Source organism: Myxocyprinus asiaticus, chromosome 7, assembly GCF_019703515.2.
Source record: "Myxocyprinus asiaticus isolate MX2 ecotype Aquarium Trade chromosome 7, UBuf_Myxa_2, whole genome shotgun sequence".
Classification (NCBI taxonomy): domain Eukaryota; kingdom Metazoa; phylum Chordata; class Actinopteri; order Cypriniformes; family Catostomidae; genus Myxocyprinus; species Myxocyprinus asiaticus.
In genome coordinates, this window is record NC_059350.1 from 13,992,761 (window position 1) to 14,015,738 (window position 22,978).

The 22,978-nt window shown below is 37.5% G+C and overlaps 1 protein-coding gene across 1 annotated transcript; it reads right to left on the reverse strand.

Moving 5' to 3' along the window:
• Nucleotides 1-1,385: 1,385 nt before the first annotated feature.
• LOC127443421 (von Willebrand factor A domain-containing protein 7-like) lies at nucleotides 1,386-21,841 on the reverse strand. Its single transcript, XM_051702018.1, has 17 exons — nucleotides 21,500-21,841; nucleotides 21,068-21,250; nucleotides 20,128-20,406; nucleotides 14,428-14,521; nucleotides 13,230-13,358; nucleotides 12,943-13,129; nucleotides 12,093-12,262; nucleotides 11,860-11,972; nucleotides 11,273-11,389; nucleotides 10,932-11,102; nucleotides 10,239-10,371; nucleotides 9,926-10,075; nucleotides 9,014-9,106; nucleotides 8,167-8,444; nucleotides 4,264-4,388; nucleotides 3,999-4,158; nucleotides 1,386-2,289 (listed from the first exon to the last, which is right to left on the reverse strand). The coding sequence occupies exons 2-17, from the start codon at nucleotides 21,248-21,250 to the stop codon at nucleotides 1,891-1,893; spliced, it is 2,781 nt and encodes a 926-aa protein (XP_051557978.1). The 5' UTR covers nucleotides 21,500-21,841; the 3' UTR covers nucleotides 1,386-1,890.
• Between the last annotated feature and the right edge of the window lie 1,137 nt (nucleotides 21,842-22,978).

Here is a 22,978-nt window from a genome sequence, read left to right on the forward strand (position 1 = left end):
AGCAAATTACAAAGACAAATCAGAGTCCCCACGAATGCAAGGATGGAGTGGAGAGAAATATATTAGATGTGGTTATGGGGAGATCAATAACATAAAAGATGAAGAACCTAAAATTTGAACAGTGATGGGAACTGCTTAAAGAAATGATATAATATTAAATTATGATTCTTTTTCTTTGACTTTTCAGGCTAACTGGTTAAATGGAAATGTAATTAGCATTTATACTGCCCCGTAAAGGCAAAACGCAAAATTTAGTTATGACTGAAATCAGGTCTTGAGTTTGGCTCATATGCTACAATTCAGAAACAACTTGATGTGAAAATGTAGTCACTACAAAATCAAAATCAAAATAATAAAAGCCATTTTTTTTATCCGTTTCAGTGTTATTTACTGAGTTTTGGCCTTTGTAGGGTAGTAAAGGGTATTGGTACAGTATTTTCCAGAAAAACTAAAAATGATGTGTAAAGTCATTTAGGTACTGTAAATATACAGGAATTTGGATGGATGTATATGCCATGTCAGGTTATTTTCATGGCAAAAACAGAGTAGTTTATAGTGCAATGACAAATAATAAACTACCACAGCACTGTAAAAAGATAGATGAAAATAAAAAAAGTCGTAAGACAGAAACATGGATATTTCTTAAAATGTTTAATTTATTTATATCAAAGTTCATAAAATACATTACTGTTGGCTTCTGTATATAAGGAAGAATCTCACGAAGTCTGTTAAAAACATATGCCCATTATTATCCCAAAATCAAAAGAAAGGAAAATGGGAAAGCACATATGGCACCAATAATATATTTAGTATTATGATATTATTTTCAAGACAATTAAGTACATCTTTTCTCAATGATTTAAAACAAAAATCTATATTAGTATTTATACTGTAAATTAATACATCATGGTACCATTTGTTGTACTGCCTTTAATTGATGATGATTTTAATAAAATAAATTAAATGTAATTTTTCATCATGGTGTTGCAGTATTGATAAACTAATAATAAAGTGTTTAATTTATTTTAATATTTAATTAAGAATAATAAGAATTACAAACACAAAAAAAGTTAAACATCTGGATAAATTCCAGTAATGAGCAGTTTTGTTTTGAAAGTAATTTATTTGGGGAAACATCAAAGGAAGAATGTATCTGTTCAAAAGGGAAGGGGGGGGGGGGGTGGTGGGAGGGGGGGCCACAAGCACAAACCAAAACGTACAAACATTTAAATGGGGACCTGTGTCACTTTCAGCTATGCATTCCACTGCATGTTCCTGCAGGACTTTTGCATTCTGAAACAGATGAAATTCCATCTGAAGCAACCATAGAAGTGCTTGATGAAAAGCAAAGCCCAGTTTTAAAAAAAAGACTCAAAGCTTTAAAGGAATTTGTTTTTTTTTTTAATAATGCAGTTAATATTTTTACATTTGAATTGCTGCTTTAGATTGTCTTAGAGATTGCATTTTTACGTGATAACATGTACCATCTCATCCAAAGCAAATAAAAACACTATGAAGGCTAACACATTTTAGTATGTGACCACATGCATTTTACCAGTAGTCTGTTTATAGTTTATATATACAAAAATACTCTATAGGCCTACAGTATAACTTTTACTTAAGGTTTTATTTTAAATACTGTTGTACAGTACATTCAAGCTGTCAAACCATGTTTTTTTCAAAGTGTATTTATAGTAGAAGTCATCGCAGATGTTTATGAGTCAGCATTAATATTAAACTTGCCTCAACATATAAACTATTTTATATCTTTCTTTATCTGGTCAGAAATAATGGTAAAATTCTATATTAGCAAACACATTTATTTGTATGTTTAAGACAAGATTAAGCAATGGATAGGATGCTTTTGTATTTGGTTGGAAGAGCTCTGAATCACCAAAGAGAGAAGGCATCACATAGCAAAATCATAGCGGATATAAGCAGGCATGCCCACAGAGGGAGGGACATGCTGACGCGCGGAGAGCCTGCACTGGTCTCCATTGTGTAAGTGCATCTGCCAACGTTCCCCACCTTGTCGACTGCAGACAAAGTCACAGAAGGTGAGCAACATGAGGCCTCGTATAGACCCATGACCACGGTTACATTGTCGTCTAACACTTCATTCTGAGTGAGGTTTCCACTGCCTTGCTGGATGGTAATTCTCTCGATACCTGTGCCATTACCATCTGTGATGTTGACAGACAGTTCCCAGTTTGATGAGCTGCAAGAGGAGGAGGAGCAATTGCCCTGAACACCGACCAATTCACATTTTGGAGGTGTGAAGTCGGTCACCTGAAAGAAACAGAAAAGGGAGAGGTAAAGCAACCACTGGGACGGATTATGGCCCTGGGAGGCCCCGGGGCACCAGCTTCCTGTAGGCCCCCTCCCCGCTTCGCCTCAACATAAGCACCATAAACGGGACGGAACTTTAAGCGGATCTAGAAATTCCACGAACACTGCGTTTTTGCATTGCATTTACTAGTGTTATTGCATTATGTGATACTCCATCTGTCTCACTGAGCTATACCGCTGACCAAACTCAGAGAAGCTACTGAAGAGCGCATGAATATTAACTGTTTCTGAAGTGCTCCATAGTGCGTGTTGCCGGTTTGCGCCAAACTCACACAAAAATATAAGCTAGGATTTCATAGTGAGTGCAAAGCACTCTGGCTTCACTTTAATATAACCTTTGCGTAATGGCAAATGTTCATGTTCATTGCAGGTTCATAAAGTACACACAGTGTTAAAGACACGCATTGACAGAGACAGTGATTTCAGTGGGGATGACAGAATGAAGAAACATTTCACACAGAATATCAAAGGTCTTCCTTCATGTAAAATAAGGACTGGTGGTTTTAATCAGAAAGCCTTAAAATAACGTGTGAAAGTGAAGAATTTAGGACAGAAAGATAATATTAGCTTGCATAATATAATCAAATCAAATTATAATCAAATAATTCTTAAAACTTTTAACAAGAAAAAAAATTAACAAATACTTTTCAACATACCATTAAATTTTTAACAAATTTTATTCAGTACACAGTACGTATAACAGCATTCTTGCTTGTCATATATTGCTTAATTTTTATTATTACAACTATTTACATTATTATTATTAATAATATTACTACACTATTACATTTTACTATACAGTTGTAATATATTTATGTTGCAATTTCTTCAATTTCAGGCATCTAGCTTTTATTTTGAATCGTGCTTTTATTTTAAAGCTTCACTTCTTCCTTTGATGGATAAACCGTTTTCTACATGGTGTGATCATTAAAGCACAAATGCTGTGATTTAATTACATCAATATATTGTCTACATGTGCTGCACACTTAACAGTGGATTAGTGCTCTGCTTTGTCATCTCATGCAACAGAAATTATTCTAAATATCTGTGGCGTTTCCAATGTATGAGCAGTCTGCTTCACACATTCTTTTAAAGCATGCAGCTCATGCAGAAAAATATTGCAGCCTTTCACGGTTTAAAAATCCAGATTTAAATTGTATTAATTGTGCTTTGCATTTTGTAAGGAGTAACAGAGCACACGCTGCTTGGTACTACTGGTACCACACAAACACTGGTATCAATATCTTTATTTTAATACCGACTTGGTACCGAAGTACTGGTTCTTTTGACAACATTATAGGCAACTGTACATGAACTACAGCACAATTAGCACAAAATGTCAGAAATCGATTTTTGCATCAAGCTGTCTCTTAAATAAAATTCCTTTTGATATAATAATGGATCACAGCATTTGTGATGCATTATTATATTAACTTTATATTTTAATCTGTGCTAGGGATAGCTGACAGTGGCGGACTGGCCATTGGGAGAACCGTGACTTTTCCCAGTGGGCCGGTCGCAAAATGGGGCCACCGTATTATGCAGAATGCGCCACAAAACGGTGCTGCGATATGCGGAAGGGGTCAGCGATATCCAGAAAAGGACAGGCCAGTTACTATGTAAAATCCCAGGCTGAATTTTGATTTTACCTTAGAGAGGACAGAAAGGCGAAGCACAGCATAATTAGAGTCACTTCCTCCAGGGCCCTCTGCCTCCATAGTGAGAGTAACGTCTGTGCCTGAGACAGTGTTTGCAGGAGGAGTTAGAGACACTGTCCCTTGAGCACTTCCTCCGCTTACAAGGGTAAGCCTGTGTTGACACAGAAACACAAGTGTGGCACTCACATTTTTTGTTCGTTTTGTTCTTGATAACAAAAGTAGTGTAAAAGATTTGACAGTTTAACAGGTCATTTACGTTGATGGATAGTTCATAGGGATGCTTTTGTCGTTCCTTGCACGAATTGTGTAGGCACCACCAGTTCCATTGGTTGTTACAGTAAAATTTAGTTTAAATTCTTGTCCTGGCTGCATGGAGCTGTCCTACCATTGCCTGTGGTAAAATAGATAAAAGAAAAGACAATAGGACATTTAATTGTATAAAATGGCACTATGAATTGGCCTTGTGTTCATAAATTGACTAAATGACTACAGCTTTTTAGATGATCTGTGAAAGGAATAGAAGGCTGAAGAAGAGATGGCCAAGTTACATTTTACCCCAAATTCAAAACAAAAAATTAATTATATTTTGCATTAAGAAAATAATGCCTAACCTTGAGATTTTTGAATTGTGACTTGTCATGTGACAGTATAAAATTTTCACATCACGATAATTGCTGAAGCTTTTATCACGGTATATCGTCCCATCACAAGATAAGCAAACTTTATTGTTGTTCTCTTAATAAAAAGTTTAATTACATTTTTCAATACTAAACTGTCCTTTTAAATGAACAGAAAACAAAGAGCTTTGAAAACAACCCTGAACATTTAAAAAACGAATGCATGCTTTTTTTCTGGATAGCAAGCCAGTTGCTAATATATAGCTAGGTGCTAGCTACAAATTGAATAACCGCAAGTTCACTCGCACTGCATGGCAACATATGATTTCAACTTAATATTGAAATCATCATTGTGCCACATTGCCATTATTAATAACAGTTATAATAGTATTAGTTGATTACAAATTTATTTTAGTTAGTACTACAAGACACAAACGTTACTGTGTAGCTAGCTGAGATTTAGCAAACTACTCTTCGGCCACTTGAAAGCAAGTTACACATTATCTGCAAATGGCAACAACATTTCACTTTCTTTGTCATCTTAGTTGTCACTTTGCTAATTGTCTCTTAGAGTGAAAGAAAAAATACTGTGCAATCAAAAAAATCGAAACCAGCGTTTCTTAAACTATGGGTCACAACCCAAATTGGGTCACATAGACATATATGTTGGGTCACTACGTATTTAGATATACGTGTAATTATTTCCTTAGTAAAAGTAACTGAAATTGTTAAGAGCAAGTGCACTTTTTCACACTGTTGCGCTGGCCGTGACTGTTTTTCGGCTGTGTTCCAAAATATCATTTGATATGCTCGGTCTCTCAGCGCAATATCAATCGAGGTGGAGGAGCAGAGATGATGCAGCCAATAGGTCACTCTACTTGACATCACAACACACCACTGTTACCGTGCACACTCGCCAAACAGAAAGATGACAAAATATCAAAAAGAGCGAGAAGCGTCAACAAAGCTTTTTTTTTGTACTAAAGGGTTGAGGTCACAAATATAATGGACCTCTGTCCTTTAAAATAGTAAAATAAAATTATTTAAAAAATATATATAAAATTATAATTTTCTGAATAAAGGCTTTAAATGTGTTTTTTTAAATGCGACCAAAATTTGATATGTTGTTGGGTTTTTTTTAAGTTCACAGTACAAGACAAACACTGTGTCTGCATTGCTAGCAATTTGCCTGTTTTAGTCATCTTTTATTTTTTTTTTAAGCTGTCTAAAAGACAAGATGAATATAATTTGAATTTCTTTTCATCACTGATGTATCTGTAAAATTACATGACTGTCAGCTAGCTAGCAAAAAGAAAATACACAAAATTATTTACTGTCCTCAAGTTGTCCATCATTGTGTTTTTTCCCCCATAGAATATTAAATCAATCTTTTCTTCAAGAATACTAACGCTGCTCTTTTCCATACAAAAACAGTTCATACTGACCACTGCTGTCAAGGTCCAAAGAGAGAGTGACAATATATATATATATATATATATATATATATATATATATATATATATATATATATATATGTATCATAAAAGTAGTCCATGCAACACATAGCTGTTGTATGGCCCCAGAAAGCTTGGAATATAGTGCACTTGTCATATGAACTTCTGTTACGATGTCTTTATACTGAACCTTTAATAGTGCTTTATAGTATTTGTCCTTTTTGAAGCTCGACAGCTCCTGCTCACTATAAACGGTTATTCTATGGAATAGATCTGCTTAATATATCTATTTTTATGTTCCAAGAAAAAATACAGCATATGGGTTTTGAACAACATAAGAGTGAGTAAATGTGTGAGTAAAAGTACATTTTCAATTTTTAGGTGAACTAATTTAACCGGTGGCTTATTTTTTGAGCACAAACCTGACAAGGACATACTCAAAATAAAAATGGTCTCTTTTAAAAGAAGACTCTTAGGAGATGCCGTACAAAATTCAGAATTAATTAAAGACAAACAAATTATTTAGAAAATGTTAAACTGATTGTTAATGATTACCTAATCATATTTGCACTAATATATGACACATATGCGAGTTTGAATCCAGGGCGTGCTGAGTGACTCCAGCCAGGTCTCTTAAGCAACCAAATTGGCCCAGTTTCTAGGGAGGGTACGGTCACATGGGGTAACCTCCTCGTGGCCACTATAATGTGGTTCGCTCTCGGTGGGGCGCATGGTGAGTTGTTCGTGTATGCCGCACTATGTCTCCACGGTAACGCGCTCAACAAGCCACATGATAAGATGCGCAGGTTGACAGTCTCAGACGCGGAGGCAACTGAGATTCGTCCTCTGCCACCCGGATTGAGGTGAGTCACTACGCCACCACGAGGACTTAAGAGCGCATTGGGAATTGGGCATTCCAAATTGGGGAGAAAAAGGGGAGAAAAAAAAAAGAACCCCTGATCTAAACAATTAGACTAAAAGGTTCTCTAGAATTATTTACAGTATTTTGAAATGCCCACGATAACAATACAGTGCACTTTAATTACATGATATACCGTATTTACACGATATACTGTCACATGCCTTATTGTGACATTATTTTCACAATAAGCAAATTTTACCACCTGATTCTCATTACTTAGCACAATAATAATAGTAATAATAATAATAATAATAATAATAGTATGTACATTTTAGCCAAGCAGTTATACATCATGGTAGCATGTTGTTTTGCTGCCTTTAATATTTATTTATTTATTTTTTTTACTGTTTTAATTTGAAAAAATGAAGAACAGTGTTTTTACTGTAGTACAGGAAAAAAAAAAAAAGACTGTATTACAGTAATGAGAATCATTATTAAAAAAATTATGTGGAAACCAATAGCAGATGCGCTGCAGTCCTGAAAATAAAATTCAAAGACTACATTTTCTTTACAGTTTTGGGTAATTTACTCTAAAAAAAAAAAAAAAAAAAAGTTATGAATTACTAACTACTAATTACATATTCTACAGTGTAAATTAGATTACTGTACTAATTACTCTGTCTAAAAAGTAATTGCATTACTTATTACTAATTAACTTCTAAAACCCTTATCAACTTTGACCAGATGAAAAATATATGGAGAGACATGAAATTGTTCTTTTAATTCTGTCAAATAAATCTCATAAAATCAAATAAATTATTCATGAACTGGCCAAAGAATTTAAGGGGGCTGCATTAAATTAGAAAACATACATTTTAACATTAGACATAACATTTTAAATTCACTATTGTTTTATATAGAATTTTTCTATAGTCTATACAGTATTTAACACAATTACATCAGAATTAACTGAAATTAAATAACTGAAAAAATTAAGAGTAATCCCTTTATTCATTTATTTTCAATGAAAAGTCATTTAATTACAGTAATTAATTACTTAGTAATGCATTACACCCAACACTGATTCTTTATGCAAAATATGATTTCTTAATTTTGTTTTTCTTTTGATGAAATGTGACCTGGTCATTTCTTGACAAGTTCCGTAAGATTCATCCAGAAACAGGCACATTTTAAAAGAAAAAGGTTTATGTGCCAAAAAAGGGTGCAGTTTGTACCTTAATGTTGACTTTGGACTGAGACATCTGTGTGGTGCTCTGCCTCTGGAAAAGGCTAGAGGAGGTTGTGTCTCTTCCCTTCAGCAACACCACAAACTCTCCCTCTGGTACTTCTTTCACAGTAACTAGGAAATCTCCATTACCCATTTTCTCTATTGTTCCATTAGACTCTCTGAGCCTTGACACGTCTACGAGAGCAACCTCCTGCACCTCCAGAACCTCTGGACCTTTCTCTCCAGTCAGCATTAGCAACAGCTTAGCTGGTAATCCTAAATAAAGAACAAAGAATCAACTGACCAACTCTATCTATACATACAGTTCAAAACTATGTTGTGAGAAACATAATTTACGTATGCGGACACAGACACAAGCACTTGGCCAACGCATTGCTAAGGCCTGGACTGGTTAAACTTAATCTTGTGTTAATGTAGTTATACCTCAATACTCAAGGGAGTGATAGAGTTATCTTAAAAAGTTTGTGCCATAAAACTAGTTGTGTTGTGATTCAGGTAAGTTGCAATACATATATTGACTGTACTGACAATATTCTTTTCAAACTGTTGCTCCACCATGACAGTGGTTGACTCGAATGAGAAAACTCACTGTAAAAGCAGACAGTTCACACTAATGTCCGCTATAGCACCCCTTGTGGCAGTGTTGAGAATGCAGTGCATACTTGCATCGTCATGAATTGCGTCTGAAACATTTCAGAACGCAACTATGCATGAAATCAAGCTTACATATAGTAGCTGGCGTCTGCGTTTGTGTATTTTCATAGAGTATGTTTCTGACTTTATTTAAGAATTATTTAATAGTTAAACATGACAAGGTTTCAAACCTGCTGGTGGACGTCCATCAATGACAGCATATCCAGGATGTGGTCCTTTGAATTCCTCTACAAAGTCATAGATGAATGTAATCGCACTCTGACCTGAAAAACACATGGTAAATCAATCACAAAAGTAACAAAACCTCTTCTTTTTTTTTTTTTTTTTTTTTTTGGCTTTCTTTCCTGTCTACATTGGAGAGGCACAAAAGAGTATGAATACAAGCAAAACACACCACAGAATGCCACAACTTTTGTTTTTAATCAGTACTCCACATCAACATTCGCAGAAGCTACACCCATGATTGCTGGCTCATGTGTGGATTGCAAAGCTCCCAAACTTCCATATGCTGATTTAGTTCCGTTTGGGCAGGGTTATCTTTTTAAAATATCATGTAAACGATTTGGTGATTGAAATCGTTCCGGTTAGATTTTTGCAAAGTCGGACAAACAGACCTAGATAATGCGATTGTAGCTTGGCTTCATCTAGCATGTAAACATGTTAATCGGACCATAAATAGGCTAGGCATTGTGCACGTGCTCCAAAAGAGACAGGTGATGTGTGACATGGACAGACGAAAAACAAGGAACTGCAAACAGTTTTACTTTATTCGAAGCCACAAACAGATTAGTGTACGATCTAAGTACATCAATCCGAGCTATTAAATTGAAAAAAACAGCTAATGGAAAGAATGGCAACAATCCAGTCATTTGCCTACCCATGGAGATTTGGAAGAGCTTCACTTTCTCAGCTAATGTCCTTCCTTCAAATATAGTGACACATATACTTGAACAGCCTAACTGCATTATAACTCGATTTTAACTGCACTTATGAACGTACAAAATGCATGAAATTACCAAGTGTAAACAACCCCCATAGCTTGGTTTTAGATTGGTTTATCAAATCAGTACATATTGGCTCACCAATTACTTTTATGGTGTAGGACCCTGTTGACTTCATGTCAATATTCCACAGGCCCATGTCAGTTCCGGTCAGTTGGATTCGTTGCAGGTTTCCCACTTTCTGAATTATTCCCAGAGGTCCACTGGCAACCGTGTTAGCTTGAGACACACCTGTAAGCAAGCACTTTATATCAGTCAATATTTAAGTAGAGGAATTGTTACTTTGATGTTTTGCTTTGAGGTCATGCACATAATAACTGTCTGAATAAATATGTATATAATACAAATACAATCAGTTCACATTTGTCCATACTAAACTGGCCTCTGATTTTACCTGTGGGGCTGTAAAGGGTGAATATGAGGTCAGTCCCTGTGATGTAGATGGTAGTGTTAGACATAGACTCATCCAGCAGGAAGGGAAAACTCTCTACACGTCCTGGATTCCTGGAACACTGCAAAATTGTTACCTGACAGAAGAAGAAAGCATGCATACATTCATGAAAAGTAGAGATTTGTGCATTTCAAAACTTAAGTTTTTCTTAAAGGTGCATTCAGTAATTGTTTCCTCATTAAAGTAAAGTTTTACACCTAAAGAAATGTATAGTACTTTTAAGAAATATGTTTAAAATCATGTAAATCACATGAAGACTCAAGTCATATCAGTAGCCTAATACTGTAAATATATATTTTATATGGTGCTGGGCTGCTTCATGTGGGCCGCCATGTTGAGATCACATGACCAGTCAACTACTACTCAATAATTCCCTTCTTATCCGACACTTCTGCTCAAATTAATCATGACTGACTGCTAACAGCAAATTTCTACAGTGGCATTGGTACAGTAAAGGATTCCTGCATGATGCTGCGTCCATCCCACTAGGTGTCAGTATAAGTCCAAGACAACTGCCATTGCAGCCAGGCGGAAAAATGTACTGAGTGCACCTGTTACATGTTGGTCAATATGCACAGGATAATAGTTTTGTTTGTGAGGCTTTTACAATTTCATACTGAGTATGAGACATCATACCAAGGCAGAAGTAGAGGTGTCAACAATGATGTCAGTGGCTTGAGAGAGGTGGGACTTTGAGACTTCAATGGCTTGACCCCCAGAGGCCAAGGCCATGTCATAATATATCTGAAACTGTGAGCGTGGCAACTCCCTTTTCTTCCTCATTGCTGATGTCATTAAGAAAGACACCTGAAAAAAGAGAGCGTACGATGGAAAAGTGGAAATGGATGGGGACATAAAGTTTGATGGCCAAGATGGTATGATCAACAAGCAGCATACTTCAGTAAGGACTGTACTGTTCATGGATTTCACCGTGTTGAGAATTTTGATTTTTTTTTTTTTTTAAACAATGTTTTTACCGTTGACTTGGTGCTGCGGATAAGGGCGGTGATGGTTTTCTCTAGGAACGTATCCTTAGCTGGGGCATCTGTGAACACGTATATTTGCGAGGAGGATGGAGCACCTGTCAGAGCCAACTGTGAGAGAGACAGAAATTCAGAAAGGAGGAGAGAAAGAGAAAGATTGGGTACACTGGACAAATGTACTCTTGTAGTGTAGTCATCTGTTGCGTGTTCATGAGCGCTATGAGAGAAGTTCTTTCACAGTGGTTCGCATGCAAAAACAACTCGGGTTCTTATGTTAATGCGTGCACCTGTGAACAAACTTTTTTCATAGCGCTCATGAACATGCAACAGACGCAAAAATATCTACTGAAAAGTGACATACATTTTGGCCTATTTTTCACCAAAACATATCATATGACTTCAAAAGACTTGGAATATGATGCACGCGCCACATGGAGCCGCCTTTTATGATACTTTTGGGTCCTTTTTTGTTTTAAAGTGAGGAACTAACCACTGCACATTAAAACATCTGCTTTTGTGTTCCACATAAGACAGAATATCATATGGGTTTGGAACAACTTGAGTCCCAAACAACACAGTACCTGAATTGCTGACAGGCACATTTCTGGGATGTCCCCACCCCCTGTAGCGCTGAGCTTGGAGATCTCAGACTTCATCACATCTGGGTCTGTGGTCCTTATTAGGGGTCCAAAATCTACAAATTTATATAGATTAAATATATATGTAATTCTATTTGGGCTATGTCTGATTACTTTTTGTTTTATTGCAACTAATAAGACAAAAAGTATGTTTCAGGAAATGTTTTTGGACTCACCTGGATCGTTAAACGGCACCAAAATATATTCAGATGGTTCATCTTGAGTTCCTTTCTTACTGTCGATGATGTTGTAAGTGACTCTTTTGGCCTCTGCAATGTCTTGTGACATACTGCCTGTAGTGTCAATGACAAAGACCAGCACTGCAGATCGTGCGATACCCATCAGCCTGACAGAAAGAGAAAGAGAGGGAGAAATATGTTGATTAATGGTTCGTTTTAAATGCAACAATTTCAACACATTAAGACATTTACATTACATTTAGACACTTTTAGTGGCTTACAAATGAGAAAGAACACAAAGAGAGCAAGTTGCTCTGTTGTGTGTCCTCACAAACATACAGTACGAAACTTTCAAACTTTTTGACAGTTTGCGTATGTTGCAAAAATAATTTGCTTACTATTTATTTCTTGCTTACCACTAAAGAATACAGTATATAAACATTTTTAAAACAAGATACATTTACTTGTGAAGCAAAATGACTAAGATATTACATCATGTTTTCAGACAATTAGACAATTTAGTGAGGTTTATAACAAAAAATAATTCCAATGGGGGACCCAATAAATCAAAAAATAATCAAATTAAAAATAAATACTTAATTTAAAGGGTACACAATTATTATTATTATTATTTATTTTTTTAAGAATAAATTGCAAAAAAATTGGTTACATTTCTCTAAAAACAAAACTTAATATCTTGGTCATTTTGCTTCTCAAGTAAATGTATCGTATTTTAAGGATGTTTAGATATTTTTACTGAAAAACCAGGCAAAATACTGATTAAGAATTTTTTTTTTTTTTTTTTTTTTTTGCAGTATAGAGGTTTACAAGTAATCGACTCCCTTACCGAAGGTAGTCCTTGTTTCCTATGGCACCACGGATATCTTCTAGCAGGTCCAGGGTGGCCTCAGATGCCAGGTTTGCAGCAGTATTGTGTAGATGAGCATTATAGGGAAGGCGCTCATCTTTATTGATCCCACCACGAGGATTCTGGCTACTGCTGAGATCAGTATCCCCACCATGGCTACATTTACCTTTGCCAGAGAGATGTAATGATAGTATAACATCGGTATTATTCAAGAACAGAATGCTGTGTGTGGACTATTGGTGTAAATCTATGTATTGTTTCCTCACCCTGAGGTTTGTCAGAAGAGAACAAGCCCATGTATCCCGAAGTGAGATACCTCCCGTTCAGAATGGCAGGCAGAAGCGGGTTTGGACATTTGCCACTGGCACAGTCACTGCATGTTGGCATTGTAACATCTGCATGCAAACACATATGCATATATATACATCAGGGTTATTATCAATTAAGAATTGAAATGAGAACGACTTTGAAATTAAAATTCAATTCCTGAATTTGAATTACATTTGAACTGAGGTACTGTTGCAATCAGTATGTATAATTTTAATTCAAATTGAATTTATGGAAGTCGAATAAATGTCTTGATGGGAAAGCAAGAATGAGAGGCAATCGAAAGGATCTGATGTTCAGCTGTGGAGGGTGGCAGGGAGATGTCCCTGACCACTGCCCCACCACCAGGAGATGTTCCGGGATTAAAGGGGCGAAACATCCGTGATAGGTGGCTCTCAGCTGATGACCCCGTTGCTGGACAACTGAAGGCACCGGCAGAGGTGCGGCAGGCAGTAATGCCCAAGTTTAGACATTTACCTGTGTATCTGATAAATCATGGTAGAATAGTGCTTCATTTCCCAGAATACTCTGATTTACCACAAATTGCGATGTCAACATTTACGTTTATAAAGATGGTTGAAAACAGCATGTGTTGGACATTTTGTGCAGCTGTATTTTTTGATGGCCGTGTTAATTGTTTGAAAGTACTGAACTTAGTTAAAATATGTCCAATCAGTTTAGAAAAAAAAAATATATATATATATATATATACACTAAATATCCAGTAAATTGGCATTAAAAATAAACAAATTTAACATCATTTTAAAATGAATTAATTCTATTTTGTCACAAAACCTTTGTATGATGGTTTTGAATTTCTATAAATTCAGTAAACTACTGTCATTTGTGTCATTCCAATACAAATTCTAATTTAACTTCTTTTGGGGCGTGACTAATTTATTTCAATGTAATCTCATACAGTATGATATTTACTCTCTGGTGTCACCTGTTCACTATTATTCATCTTATCAGTGATGAACCATTTGTTCTCTTATCTTTAGTTATCATCTTAAAGATTGATTTTAGATTGAGCTATTACACTTGAACACATTAACAATAAAAGCCTACAGAATGGCGTAATCTTATTTTTTCCCCGCATTTGACTGTCTCGTAAATCACACCCACGCCTGTCTGTACCTGCAATGTTCTCAATGGTGAGATCTGGTCTGATGAGGATGGCATATGGACTTTTGTTACCTAGTTCAACCCAGTTACTGTGGCTATAAAAATCCTGAAAAAAATAAAAATAAAAAATAAAAAAAATAATGAATGCTTATTTAGATCTTGTTACATGTTAAGCACTAATTTTACCAAATTATTTTACACCTTGCTTCATCTAGTTCAATGGAATCATTTTTAATGGAATAGTTCACCCAAAAAAAAAAAACTATAATTTACTCATTATGCTGTTATTTTTTCCATGGAACACAAAGCAGAAATTTAGAAGAATCTTTATGCAGTTTTTATTTTTTTATATACAACAGTTCATGGTGACCACGTCTGTTAAGGCTCTTAAAGAACAAAAAAAGTCCATATGATTTCTGCACTATATACTGTGAGGGAGGCAAAAGGTAGAATCCAAATGCAGGAAGTTTAATAAACTCCAAAACACAAGGCAGAGACATAGTCGATGAAGCAGGCAAAGTAGTAGTGACAGGTTATCAGTCCAACCAGGCAAACAAAGAAAATCAAGCAATGGAAACAGTTGGTAAGGCAGTGAAATAACCAGAAATACTTCGGAAAGCATCTATGGAAAGGCATGGCTATTTATACAGCAAAAACAGGAAGTAAATGCAGAAGAAACAGTTCATGGCTAGTATTCGGGAGAGGGCTCCCTCTGGCGGTCAGCTGAATGAATACCAGCCTCATTCGTTACAAACCCCCCCCACCCCACGAACAATTCCTGGTGTTCTCCTTCTGGGTCATCCCCTTGGTCGTGGTGCAGGACGATTCGGGTGCCCTTGGTGGAAGTCATGGTTCAAGGATGGATCCAGTATGTCTTTGGCAGCTACCCATGATCTCTCCTCCAGACCGTAGCCTTCCCAGTCTACCAGGTACTGCATCTGGCCCCCCTCGACGACGAGAGTCCGTGATTTCCTTAACCATGTATGCAGGTGATCCGTTGATCTCCAATGGAGGAGGCTCTGGATCCGTGGTTCCGGGGTCAGATGCCGGGTGGACTGGTTTCAGCGAGGACACATGAAAGGAGGGAGAGATGCCTTAGTTAGTAGGAAGCTCCAATCGGTATGTTACAGGATTGATCTGTCTAATAATTCTGAACAGACCAACATACCTGGGGCTGAGCTTCCTGCAGGGTAGCCACAACTTGAGGTCCCATTGTGGATAACCAGACCCTCTGAACAGGCTAGTAGTTGAGGTGGGGATGCCTCTGATCAGCTTGGATCCGTTGGGATGTACGCGCTGTCCCACACCTACTCGCTACGCCTGATCCAATCATCTACCGCTGGCACCGTAGAGGGTTCACCTGACCAAGGGAACATTGGAGGTTGGTAGCCCAGCACACACTGGAAGGGAGTGAGTCCAGTAGAGGAGTGAGTGAGGGAGTTCTGGGCATATTCCACCCATGGGAGGAAGTCGCTCCACTTCTGCTGCTCACGACTGCAGTACGATCTGAGATATCTGCCTATCTCTTGGTTCAGCCTCTCCACCTGTCCATTTGCTTGAGGATGATATCCAGACGTGAGGCTGACATTGATGTCTAGCTGCTTGCAGAAGGCCTGCCAGACTCTGGAGGTGAACTGGGGTCCCCAATCAGACACATTGTCTTCTGGCAGGCCATAGATCCTGAAAACTTGGTGGAAAAGTGTTAGCGGTCTCCATGGCAGTGGGTAGACCTTTCGTGGGGATTAATCTACATGACTTTGAGAAACGATCAGTGATAACAAATATGGTGGTATACCCATTGGAGTTTGGCAGATCAGTGAAGAAGTCAATGGACAGGTGGGACCAGGGTCTGAGGGATAGGCAGTGGTTGTAGAAGGCCAGCTGGCAGTTCTCTGGGGGTTTTTGACTGTGCACAAACTTGATATGCCTTAACATATGCAGTGTCATCGAGTGAAGGCCACCAGAATTAGTTACGTACCAAGCTTATAGTCCTTTGGATGCCAGGGTGTCCAGTGCTAATGGATCCATACCTCCCTTGTATCGTTCTTTGGCGTAGAGTGCGTGGTACATACTATTTTGTTGGGGGGCTTTCTGGTGGTGCAGGGTCTGTCTGTTGGGCTCTTTGGATTTCTTCCATGATGTCCCAGCTTATGGGTTCGATGAAGGAAGGTGGTAATATGGACTCATTTTGAGGTTTGTTGTGAGGAGGATCGTGATGACGGGAAAGAGTATCAGCTTTGCTGTTCTTACTGCCAGGGCGGTAAGTGACTGTGAATTGGAACCTTGTAAAGAGTGACCATCGGGCTTGTTGTGGGTCGAGTCGATTTGCTCCCTTGAGGTATTCAAGGTTTTTATGGTCAATGATTACTTGAAATGGATGGACAGAACCTTCAAGCCAGTAGCGCCACTCTAACGCAGATTTCATGGAGTGTAACTCTTTGTTTCCAACATCATAGTTCCTTTCAGCAGAGTTCAGTTTGCGTGAGAAGGCACAAGGATAACTTTTTCCAGGGTTACGGTGGCGTTGAGAGAGAACCGCCCCGATGCCACAGTCTGATGCATCAACTTCCACTATAAACGGTTGGTTAGGATCGGGGTGCTTGAAAATGGGGACAGTCGTGAAACTTGTCTTAAGGGCTTCGAAGGCCTTTTGAGCAGAGTTACTCCATGTTAATTTGGATAGTTTGCCTTTAAGCAGTGATGTCAAAAGGGCAGAGATGAGACTGTAGTTGCGGATAAACCTTCCGTAAAAGTTCAAAGCCCAGAAAACATTGTAACTCTTTAACAGTATTGGGTCTTGGCCATTCTGTAACTGCCTGGATCTTGGAATTATCCATCTCAACACCTTTATGACTGATGATATACCCCAAGAATGTTGTTTGGGTTGTGGAAATCACATTTCTTTGCTTTCACATAGAGTTGGTGCTTCCGAAGGTGTGAGAGGACCATCTTGACATCTTTGAAATGTTGTGCTTTATCTTGGGAGTAAATGATTATGTCGTTGATGTAGGCTATGACACTTGTTGAGGAGGTCTCTGAAGATTTCATTAATGAATGATTGGAACACAGCTGGTGCGTTGGCCAGGCCATAAGGCATCACCTGGTACTCATAGTACCCCCTAGTGATGATGAATGCGGTTTTCCACTCATCATTTCCTCTAATACGAATGAGATTGTAAGCACTTCTCAAATCAAGCTTAGTGTAGATGCATGCTTCACATAGTTGTTCTAGCGCAGATGGAACAAGAGGGAGTGGGTACCTGTATTTGATTGTTACGGTGTTCAAACCTCGGTAATCAATACATGGACGAAGCCCTCCATCTTTTTTCTCAATGAAGAAAAAGCCTGCTGCAGCTGGTGAGGTGGAAGGACGAATGAAGCCTGAAGCTAGAGCCTCCTCGACGTATTTTTCCATGGCCATGGATTCAGGGCTTGATAACGGATAAGCTTTGCTCATGGGAGGTGCCATTTTGGGCAGTAACTCAATGGCGCAGTCCCATGGACAATGAGGGAGTAGCTGAGTTGCCTTGATTTTACAAAACTTAAGAAAATGCTAGTGGTCAAACATGGCATGGTTACTGTGACATGAAGACAATTTGAATGGCAGTAATCTGACCATTGTTTTAGCTCACCCCGGTTCCAGGAGATGATGGGATCGTGGACAGCCAGCCATGGAAGACCCAGGATGAGGATATGCTTGGGTGAGTTGATAACATAGATCTTGATTATTTCACACAGAAACAATTCGTAGTGTCACTGGAACAGTTTGTTGAGTGATGCCTGTGCCGATGGGTGCATTATCCACAGCAGTGATGTTTATGGTGGGTATACAAGGTACTGTTGGGATATGGAGTTCATGCACAAGATCTTGATTAATCAAATTTACAGCAGCCCCATTGGAGTCAACCAATGCAGAAACACATTTGAGTTTATCAAACGAGAGTTCAATGGGAAGAAAAAAAAAACTGGTGTATGGGAGATGAAATATTCTTGGTACTCACTTTTGCACTTGAGCTGTGATATTTCTTGCCTTTGTTAGGGCATGCAGAATTTTGATGACTCCTTTCACCACAGTAGTAACATAGTCCTCCATTATGATGACGATCGTGTTCTTCAATAGAAACTCTAACATAGGTGATCTGCATAGGTTCAGGGGCTTTGGGGCATGCCTGGACTTGACTATAGACTGATGGTTGTGACTTGGGGCTAGTCTTTGAACGTGGTGAATTACGCAGTGAATTATCAATCTTTACAGCCAACGAAATGAATTCTGTGGGAGTTGAATCCTCACCCTTGCATGCAAGTTCGGCCTGCAGATTGTGGTTCAGTCCCTCTCTGAAAACAGTCTTGAGAGCGATATCATTCTATCCACTTTGAGCCGCTAATGTCCTGAAGTGACTAGCGAAGTCAGCTGCAGGACGTGAACCCTGTCATAAATGAAGCAGCTGAACAGAAACATTTTTACCTCCCTCTGGGTATTCAAACACTCCATGGATCTGTGAAGCGAAGTAATCGAATGAAGTTTGGAGTTGCCGATCATTCTCTCAAATAGCAGAGGCCCAGTCTAAAGCTTTTCCGGTAAACAATGTCATCATAAATGCGCATTTCTTTAGATCCTGGCTGAATGACTCTGGTTGATTGGAGAAATATATTCTACATTGACATAGAAATCCCTTACATTTCTCTGCTGAGCCATCAAACTTATCAGGAAGAGCGAATGTTACCGGTGTAGCTTGAGTGGATGGAAGAGAGTGGATGTAGAGGGTGAGGCTCTCATTTGCAGCTCTTAGGGTGTTCAGTTGCTCTTGGTAACCTTTGAGAAGTTTGCTCTGGTAAGCGAAGGCAGCCTGGAGCTGGGAAACTTACGCTGGATTCATCAGTGGCGAAGTATTCTGTGAAGGACTCGACATAGAGAAGGTAAAATCCAAATGCAGGAAGTTTAATAAACTCAGCAGACAAATCCAAAACACAAGTCAGAGACGTAGTCGATGAAGCAGGCAAAGTAGTAGGGACAAGTAATCAGTCCAACCAGGCAAACAAAGCAACAGTAATCCAACAATAGGCCATCCAATAAAACAGGCACAATTGTCATAACAAGAAGGCAATGAACAGGCAATGGAAAAACGCTCAGTAAGGCAGTGAAATAACTGGCAATACTTCACAAAGTATCTATGGAAAGGCATGGCTATTTATACAGTGCAAACAGGAAGTAAATGTAGAAGAAACAGTTCATGGCTAGTATTCGGGAGAGGGCTCCCTCTGGCGGTCGGCTGAATGGATACCAGCCTCATTCGTTACATATACACTCTATATAAGGTACGATTATCAGTAAAAATATAATACATTTTGGTATATTCTTCTCATAAAGCAATAATATGAGTTAAGAAGGCTTGGTATATAACACATAATTTGTACTGACCACTTTTATTGTGTTTTTTTTTTTTTTTTTTTTTTTTTGTCCTTTTGGAACTTATAAACGCTATAAACCGTTGTTGTATTTATGCAAATAACTAAACAAAGATTCTTCAAAATGTCTCCTTTTTCATTCCACAGAAAAAAAAGAACAGCAAATGGGTTTGCAACGACATCAGGGTGAGTAAATTAAAATAGATTAAGATAAAGAATTTTCATTTTTGGGTGAAATTGTTTTTATTTATTTTTGTATTTTTATTATGATATGTTTCATAAAAGTAAATGTTTTTTCTTCCCCACCTGCAGTGTGTGACACACTCGCCCCAGTGTCTCTCGGGCAGATTGAAGGTTGTTAGTGTGGACATTAGCTTTAATGGCTGCTGTCCCCCGAGTGATAAGGTTGCGTCCCTCGCCAAAGGCCTCGTTATTGAAGTGGTGTGGTGCACTGCCCATCAAGTCACGGTCCACATAGCTGTTCTGCATGTAGATCTGATTCAGAGCCGTACGAAACTTGGCACCTGAAACCTCACCCGTTGCCGTACCCAGGCAGGCATGTAGCAGCTCTTCTGCTGACGAACCCTGTGTGAAATTAAAAAAATGTAAGGAATACTGCCCAGCAACGGCAAAATGCAAGAGCAAATGTACTACACTTCGAGTTTTGTCAGAAATAAAGTCTCTTATGACTATGATCTCTTCTGTGACTGACAGGTTTGGCTGAACTATGCTCAGAGAAAACAAAGTGAGATTATTTTATAATCCACAGCTGGTCAATTAAAACAATTTTGAAACAATCATTGTCATAATTTCTCTTCATTTTGTGCACTAAATTCCAAGTTTTTATTGAATAATAACTTAACAGTTTGGTTCGTTCCTTCCACAAAGCTTTCGCATGACTTTCGTAATGGCTTGAACTACATGAGTCATATAGTCCACTTTTATCTTTTATCGTTCTGTTTTCTCGTTTTGAAGTTAGACAGCATCTTGTCACAATAGGCTTTCAAAAGAGCAGCATAAACAATCTCTAAAATGTCTCCTTTTGTGTTCCATTAAAGAAAAGAAAAAAGCATTTTGATTAGGAACGACATGACTGTGAGCAAATTATGACAGAATTCTCTCTTTATTTCTTGAATTTTTCTATTCCTTCAACTTAATGATTGCTATTTGAAGTCCAGCACTTGCTGCATTGAATATGTGTTCACATACAAACACACAAGATGTAAATATACACAAACATACTTACTGTTGGTTTGAATTCTCTTCCCTCATTTTCAGCCACTGCTTCACACACCTCATAGATCTTTGCCATTACAGCACTTCCAGTAATGGTCACATGAGTGTTTCCGTTACCCCCAACTGATAAGAATGCCTGAGCCCGGGACACCAGAAATGCCATCAGGGCCACAATGCTCACCTTCATGATCATCTGAATTAAGTGGACAAAATTCTATCTTAAGTAATGCATGGCTGAGTAGAGAACAACTCTACTACATAGTTAAATGGATAAAAACTCTGTCATCGTTTCCTCATGTTGTTCCAAACCCAGTCTTTAAATAATAATGTCTTAAGAAATTTAAAACTTAACACAGAACAAATATAAATAATCAAATATAATATCACATTTTATGTGAATGGATAAAAATGAGAAAATAAATGAATTCATGATTTTCCTTACCCTCTCAATTGCTCCTGTACTACTTCTAAAACTGAATCCTTGTTGGGTTCTGATTATATATACACATACACAATGTCATATCTCAGTGTTTCGGAAGCTGTCATGCAATAAGAACCCAGCAAATGATTAACCATGATGGGAGAATTACATTATTGAGAAAGGAGTGCCTTTAAGATAATGCAATTATATCACACACTTAAAAAATAAATGATTTTGAATCTTTTGTTTCACTGAGATTGAATACAGAACACAAAATGGATGTTCAATGCAAGACTGGAAATACAAAGTATTTTGTATCCACCAGAATAGTTTTAGCTAACTAGAACATATACCGCTAACTTGACCAAGGCTTACTCTGGATGAGATGACAGAAAGAACTAGTGATACAATATGCAAGCCTTTCTAGAAATACAGGAAGCGTGGTGTAACAAACCTTGATTTCTGCTGTGTCTTGAGTGTGTGAAATGAGTTGTAATTGGGGCAAAACCACATTTTGGCATAACAAATTTAAATGTAACCCCTTTTTTCATTATACCACAACTGTTTCTTACAGTGCATATACTGTACATAGTTTCTTACAACTTAAATCTTAAATTGTTTCCAACCTTTTTGCCAAGGGTAATAATTATCTAGATTAATGCATCTTTCAAGAAATGTGCTGTTTAATTTTAGTATCCCAAACAAAGAGCTCTTCATGATCTTTGGAACAAAAGTCACATTCCACAATATGACCACACCTTTTCCCACTTGTCCAGGTAAAAGAGTGTTTCCTCTGTGATGTTGGTGACCCTGTGTTCAGTGTTGGGGAGTAATGGAATACATGTAACAGGATTACATATTTAAAATACAAAATATAAGTAACTGTATTCCACTACAGTTACAATTTAAATCATTGGTAATTAGAATACAGTTACTTTCAAAAAGTATTTTGATTACTGAAGAGATTACTTTGCATTTTATTGTCATTTGTTTCATTTAATACTTAGTCCTTTCAGATGGAAAACATTTATACATATAAATGATGCAATCCAAAGTGCGCTTGAAACACTTTCTTATGACGTGTTACATTCAAACGAGCAGACAGAGAAGTAAGTTTGAAGTAAGTTTGGAGCAGAATAGAAATAAACCTTGTGTAAATTGTCAGCTTTATGCTAAGCTAAAATGCTATTTCTAGCCATTTTACATGCACGTTACCAGGCATGTTCATATTTTTTTATCAAGAAAATTTATGTTGGATCATAATTTCTTTTTTTCTAGTAAGACCTTTGATATTAGGGCAAAAATCGTATTCTTGATAATAATTTTTGTACTGTTTTCCTGTAAAAATATCTAAAAATCTTTAAAACAAGATCAATTTGATTTATCTTGTTTTAGAAACAGCACTGCATAAGATATTTAGGTTTTTCAGAGAATGTATTTTTAACATGTGTATTTTGTCTCACTGTCCTAGCAGAGTTTTTATAGTCAAAACAAGTAAAA